Source organism: Symphodus melops (genome assembly GCF_947650265.1).
Source record: "Symphodus melops genome assembly, chromosome: 21".
In the NCBI taxonomy this organism is placed as follows: Eukaryota; Metazoa; Chordata; class Actinopteri; order Labriformes; family Labridae; genus Symphodus; species Symphodus melops.
Genome location: NC_136711.1, coordinates 597,465 through 604,722, shown reverse-complemented (window position 1 = coordinate 604,722; position 7,258 = coordinate 597,465). Strand labels below are relative to the sequence as shown.

At 47.4% G+C, this 7,258-nt stretch overlaps 1 protein-coding gene across 1 annotated transcript in view; it reads left to right on the top strand.

Moving 5' to 3' along the window:
- gsg1l2b (gsg1-like 2b) overlaps positions 1-3,218 on the top strand; it is an 11,380-nt gene extending 8,162 nt beyond the window's left edge. Inside the window, exons 4-5 of the mRNA XM_079333852.1 lie at positions 1,853-1,964; positions 2,772-3,218. Of these exons, the coding sequence (XP_079189978.1) occupies positions 1,853-1,964; positions 2,772-3,072 (413 nt within the window). The 3' untranslated portion in view covers positions 3,073-3,218. The remainder of the gene's footprint in view (positions 1-1,852; positions 1,965-2,771) is intronic.
- The last annotated feature ends 4,040 nt before the right edge of the window (positions 3,219-7,258 follow it).

The following is a 7,258-nucleotide window of genomic DNA, read 5'->3' as shown; positions in this document are numbered from 1 at the left end:
CTGGCTAAAGACTGAAGCTACAGTGTCCAAGACATGCAGAGCTGGCTAAACACTGAAGCTACAGTGTCCAGCACATGCAGAGCTGACTAAACACTGAAGCTACAGTGTCCACCACATGCAGAGCTGGCTAAACACTGAAGCTACAGTGTCCACCACATGCAGAGCTGGCTAAACACTGAAGCTACAGTGTCCGTCATATGGTGAGTTTAGACTGCAGTACTCATTTTAAACACTAGGGGGCAGAGCTACAGACTGCTGCTTTGAGACTTGTAATTAATGCAAACAAAATAAAAACAGAAAAACTGAGTGAAGTGTTCTTCTATATGAAACTCTCCCTGCTGCCCTCTAGTGGTCATGTGACTGTGTGCGGTGGTTGTCGTCGAACATGCTATGACCTTGTATGATCAGAACATGCGGCCTCATTTCCACATGAAGGAAGGCTCCAGATCTCTGATTTGTTCCGCTCGTCTGACACAAAGCCTCCTCAGATCTGCATCTCATTATGCTAACGTTTGACTGGAATAAACATGAGCGCTGACGGGATCACAGGGAGTGTGTGTGCATCGGATCAGCTCGTGTTCGCTCACACAGTTCCAGAGGCTTTGGTGTTAATCGGATTGGTCGGCTACATGCACACACACCACACACACACACACACACACACACACACACACACACACACATATATACGCTGTCTTTTTTTTTTTTTACAACATTAAAGACAGCAGAAGCTTCAGCTGACATTTTTGAGATTAACAACACAGAACCAGAGACACCTCAGCTCCCCTCTGATTGGATGAGAGGAACGATATAATTGATAACTATGGTGTTGTAGTTTTCAATCAAACAGTAAATTAAACTCCTGAAACAGCTCGTCTATCTGTCAGAGCGCCTCGCGGCCCTCAGAGGACTCTGGCTCTGTGTGGACTGATGTAACACTGCCACCCTGTGGTGACTGCAGAGCACTGCAGCAGGGTTTGTCTCACAGGACGCTGTGATTCCCTCCACGCTCGCTCGGCTGCACGGCCGCTCTCTTCAGTGAAGGTGAACTTCTTCGATGCTTAATGATTACTGTCATCCTGCCTAAAATCATTCCACCAGGACCTTCATCCACATTTAAACGTTCAGTCAGATCTTTTTATGCCTTTATTACAGACAGTACAGTGGAGAGAGTCAGAGATCAGGGAGAGAGAGAGAGCGGGGGGGGTGCAGGTCAGACTTGGAGGTCATGCACACTTAGCACCAGGATAGTTCAATCAGGAGAGACGAGTGATCTTTGAATGAACACAGAATGAGGTTTGACAGAATGTTTTGGCGCTTGGACTCTACGGGGTGGAAGATGTGTTTAGTGATGAAGTTCTGCTCGTCATTAGGATAGATCCCCCCATGGAGTCCAGACCCTGGTGGTGGAGGACTGATGATTGGATGAGACCGAGGTGGAGTTGACTCTGCTTCTGAAGATGGCGGTGATGGGGAGGTGGAGCGGCGCACGAAGCCAGCTTGAAAGAACGAGGGAAGAAAAAGGATCATATTTAAAAGGAGAGCTGAACGATGATTGGCTGAAAACGAAGGAGGGATGCTGCACCATTGGTCAGATGAGCTGATTAACCCAAGGATTAGTTCTAAGACTCAGCATGAGCCGGCCCCTTCCTGTGCCTCTGAGCTTTTATGAACCAGGCTGCTCCATGTCAGACCATCCAGACTGTGGAGCAGCCAATCAGAGGAGAGCACACCCTCCATTTATGTCTCTACGACCACAATGCTCCAACGTTTTTAACATGCACATCCAGTCTGTTTTTAATAGAGTGTGTGTGTGTGTGTGTGTCCGTGTGTGTGTGTGTGTGTGTTTCAGGTCTGCTGGGTATGGTGGCCCACATGATGTTCACCACAGCCTTCCAGCTGACCGTCAGTCTGGGTCCAGAGGACTGGAAACCTCAGAGCTGGGACTACAGCTGGTCCTACATGTGAGTCTCTGATGATCTTTTATATTTGAGGCCGAGTTAGAAAAACAACTTTCATTATCTTTTTATATCACAAACTCCAGGTGACGTCTTCAAAAAGCTGCTTTCATCAGACTTACAAAGAAAGATGAAAGTGTGTCTGTGATCAGATCACACGTGTGTGTTGTCACCACGTTCACCCTGCAAATCATACAAACCAAGAAGCAACCTTTAGTGAGTCTACCAACCCCCCAATGATGAGGAAAGCGTAAACAATAGGACATGGAGCCAGAAAGCAGCGAGTACACCCGAGCCCTTCCAGAGAGGGGGCGTGGTCAGACACAGCTCATTTACATATTTAAAGCTACAGACACAGAAACAGCCTGTTCTGAGCAGGGCTGAAATAGAGGGGTTTATAGACATGATCAAATACAGGATCAGAGTGGATTTACAACAACACACTTCACACACATGTTGAAGAGGAGTGAGGACACTGAGTTCACCTGAAGAGGAGGAGGTCATGTGACCTTTAGAGAGCTGACTTTAGACGCAACGTCATCAACAAAGAAGAATTACAAAAAGTTGCTTTGAATATAATGAAAATGAATCTGCAACCTTAAAAACAGCTTCAGACTAATAAGACACACAATGACACGTTTCTTTATTTAGATGTTGCTTTGTAATGATGTGTTTGTTGTTATTAAGCTTTGCTATTCTGTCACACGGTAATTAAACATTCTGAACGCACTCATTATTATTCCTTCTGTTTCAGGAGAGAGTTTGTGAATATTTAATGCTGTTCATATTAACGTCTGTGTCTCCTTCCTGCAGTTTGGCGTGGAGCTCCTTCACGGCCTGCATGGCGTCCTCGGTCACCACCATCAACCGCTACACCAAAACCATCCTGGAGTTCAAGCACAAGCGCAGGAACATCGAGAAGAACCTGAAGATCAAACAGAAGCTTCTGGAGCTGGACTCACCTGAGCAGGTGTGGGACATGTACATCAGCTCTGTGCCGAGCACCGCTGAGGAGCTGCTCGACCTGTCGACCAGCGGCCGAAAACTCTCCAACACCTCCATCTTCTTAGACCTGAACGACCTGCCGGACGCGCAGGGGGAGGAGTACTGCTAGAGGAACGGACTGGTTAAACATCTGCAGCTGGAAACATCTGCAGCTGGAAACATCTGCAGGTGGAAACATCAGCAGGTGGAAACATCAGCAGGTGGAAACATCTGCAGGTGGAAACATCTGCAGGTGGAAACATCTGCAGGTGGAAACATCTGCAACATCTGCAGGTGGAAACATCTGCAACATCTGCAGGTGGAAACATCTGCAGGTGGAAACATCTGCAACATCTGCAGGTGGAAACATCTGCAGGTGGAAACATCTGCAGGTGGAAACATCTGCAGGTGGAAACATCTGCAACATCTGCAGGTGGAAACATCTGCAGGTGGAAACATCTGCAACATCTGCAGGTGGAAACATCAGCAGGTGGAAACATCTGCAGGTGGAAACATCAGCAGGTGGAAACATCTGCAGGTGGAAACATCAGCAGGTGGAAACATCTGCAGGTGGAAACATCTGCAGGTGGAAACATCTGCAGGTGGAAACATCTGCAGGTGGAAACATCTGCAGGTCATTGTCAGGTTCGGTTTGAGACGGTGATGTAACTCCTGCAAAGAACATGAGACCAGCGCTGAGAGTGAACGGGCCACAAATATTAGTTGGTGTGTCATTAGTAGATAGATTAATGTAAACGCCGTCCCAGCAGGTGTCGCCGTTGAGCAGCAGCATGAAAGCAAAACAAAGTTTGGCCACGCCTCCTCCGTACTGAAGCTCCAGCAAAACTCAAATGTTCGCATGGAGGAGTCACAGGTTAGAAAGATTTGATCTGTAGCTGCTGTCTGTGACCTCATTGTAGTGTTAGCATGCTAATGTTAGCGCTCTGTAGTTAGCTGCTAGCTTCATGTAAACTGACACAGAATGATCCAATAATCAGTGAGTATGTTCGTCTTCTTCTTCTTGACTCAAACAGCTTTTATACACAAGGGGAGGAGCCGGCCGTCCCGTCCATGTAAACACAGCTCTGACAACAACACAGCCAGCAGGACTCCAGCTTCTCCCTCACTGGAGACAGTCAGGACTCACACACACACACACACACACACACACACACACACACACACACACACACACACTGGAGTTATGAAACACTGATGAGGAACATCGAGTCGTCTGTTTCTTAAAGGTCTCAGTTATTCACAGGAACGATCATTCATGTCTCAGAACTAAGACGATGACGTGCTGATGCCTTCACGTATCATGTAGCGCCTTTAAGGACCAGCGCCCCCTGGAGTCAGCACATCCACCCTACAGGTGTGTTCACCTTACCTCTGTACAAGCAGTGTGTTTATAGAGTCACTGCTGTAACCGTAGGAGACGACAGGAGGACGCCGCCTGCTGCGACCTTACGTCGAGGTCGACGTGCAGAGCGGTTAAAGCTGTGACGGATCAGTGATGAGGAGGAGCGCCTTTTATTGGTACACTTACTGTTTATTCATGTGATGATAACATGAGCCAATCAGCATCAAGTAGCCTCACTACAGTATTCAAAGAGTTAAACTGTGAAAGAAGGGCGGGGCTCCAGACGGAACGAGGAGAAGGTCAGAGATCGTGAAGTCAAAGTGAAGTCACACTCACCTAGCAGCTCGAGCTCCTTATATTTCTAGACATGAACGAGCAAAGATTATTGAAGGTCTGAATGTAACGCATTTATTCTTCTTCATTTCTTTCTCTTTGTATTCATGTTTGCATGTCACTTTATTTTAAACTGAAACAAAATAAAAGTCACATTTAGACATGTAAGACAAAGACCCAACATAAAGTGAGTCTGGAGCCCTGAGGAGGTTAAACTGGAGAGTGTAGCTCCGCCCACACAGGTACACACAGGTGTAAGGTGTGGTGGAGGTGTGTGTAGGCCTGCTGAGTGCCTTTCCTTCCAGCAGCATGCCTCTCTGATCACAGCATGCTCCCAGCTCCTCGTGCTGTTTGTGTGCAGACTGCCAAACTCAGCAGAGATCTGAGCGCGCTCAGTAGCGCTCTGTGCTTGATAAACATGTGAACACGTGAATCGTTGTGACGGAGAGCAACAAGCAGGATTGTAAATTGTGCATTTTAAATGTGTAAACAGATTTGTGTGTTTCATGAAGTGAGATGTGTTTATTTATTTTGAAGGTCCGGGTCGTGTTTTCTCATGCAGCATGGACGGTTGTGAGGTTTTTGTGTATTATTGTTTTCAATCTAACGTTGATATATTTATGAATTTCTATGAAAAGTCTTTTAAAGGTTGAGACGAGAGGATGTTCAAATAAAGATGTTTCTTGTTTTTACCTGTTTTCTTCAGTTTGTTTATTGTCCACCAGATGGCGCCACCTTCTCACGCTTATATCAGGTCCCCTCTTCAAACAGGAAGTGGAACTCTTTTGAACTCTTCTGTAGAGTTCTCAGATATATTTAACATTCATGAAACTCCTCTAAAAAAGAACCTAACAATCAGGTTTCTGATTTTCTGCCGTGTTGCAGAAACTAGTGTTGTAGTCGAAACTAGTGTTGTAGTCCAGACCACATGAACCTGAGACCAAGACCAAGACCAAGGTAGGGTGAGAACGGGGAAAGTCTTCCTCTCGTGTGCGTGTCACTGGATGATTTTTAACAAGTCAAACTAGAGATGAATTAAATTATTAGATGTGAAAAATCCGAGACGAGTCTTTTTGAATATTTACAGAAATGAATCTGTGTCAGAGTTCGTTCTGATTCCGTTTCAGATTTAGTCATTTTCTCTCCTTTGTTTATTTGGTGTTTCTGTATTTTAATGTGTGCTTTAGTGTTTCCTGTTTTATTTTGTAGTTCTTGTCCCTGTCTTGTCTTCAGCGCTCCTTGAGCGTCCTGATGTCTTCACCTGTCTCTGAGTCAGTGAGCGCTCCCTTCTCTCCGTCCTGATTCATTCAGTGTGGAAGTGACATCATCAGCCCGCCTCGCGTTACTGACACAAAACGTCATGAAAACTGTTGAACAAAGACACGTCCGTCCTTGTGACCTTTTACATTTCACTTTGCAAAGCATTGTGGGAATTACGTAGGAAAGGATGCCTCCGAACTGTAGCTTGAAACGTTGAGAGTCCGTGCGTTCACCTCATGAGTCGCTCTCCGTGTCAGAACATGACACGGTGATAAATAGTGACGTCACTAATCAAAGCAACATCTGTGTGTGTGTGTGTGTGTGTGTGTGTGTGTGTGTGTGTGTGTGTGTGTGTGTGTGTGTGTGTGTGTGTGTGTGTGTGTGTGTGTGTGTGTGTGTGTGTGTGTGTGTGTGTGTGTGTTGAATAACAGAGGGTAACATTATAATAAAGCAGATCTTCTTTGACTCACAGCTCAGTGACTCCAGCTTTGTGTTGATATTAAAGATTAAACGTTAAAGTCTGATTTAATCCTGCAGAGTAAACAACCTAATGTGACCTGGAATCAAACTACGGCAACCCAAGAGGGACAAAAGAGAGACCAGTGCTTGAAAATAGTTTAATTTGAAACTAGTGCAAATACTGTACATGCAAATAGAAAGGTTGGTCCTGATTGGTCGACCTCGTCTCGCTCGTCTGCTGCCGTCCTGGTTGTTGCGTCTCTGCAGCTGAAGCTCGCCTCACGCTGCCACGAGTCAGAGATCGCCCCGAGTCACGCTGCAGGGCGAGTCTGATCTTCAGTCACGCTGCAGGGCGAGTCTCACCCCGAGTCACGCTGCAGGGCGAGTCTCCCCCCGAGTCACGCTGCAGGGCGAGTCTGATCTTCAGTCACGCTGCAGGGCGAGTCTCACCACGAGTCACGCTGCAGGGCGAGTCTCCCCCCGAGTCACGCTGCAGGGCGAGTCTCGCCCCGAGTCACGCTGCAGGGCGAGTCTGATCTTCAGTCACGCTGCAGGGTGAGTCTCATCTTCAGTCACGCTGCAGGGCGAGTCTCACCACGAGTCACGCTGCAGGGCGAGTCTCACCACGAGTCACGCTGCAGGGTGAGTCTCATCTTCAGTCACGCTGCAGGGTGAGTCTCACCACGAGTCACGCTGCAGGGCGAGTCTCACCACGAGTCACGCTGCAGGGTGAGTCTCATCTTCAGTCACGCTGCAGGGCGAGTCTCACCACGAGTCACGCTGCAGGGCGAGTCTCCCCCCGAGTCACGCTGCAGGGCGAGTCTGATCTTCAGTCACGCTTTAGGGCGAGTCTCATCCCGAGTCACGCTGCAGGGTGAGTCTCATCTTCAGTCACGCTGCA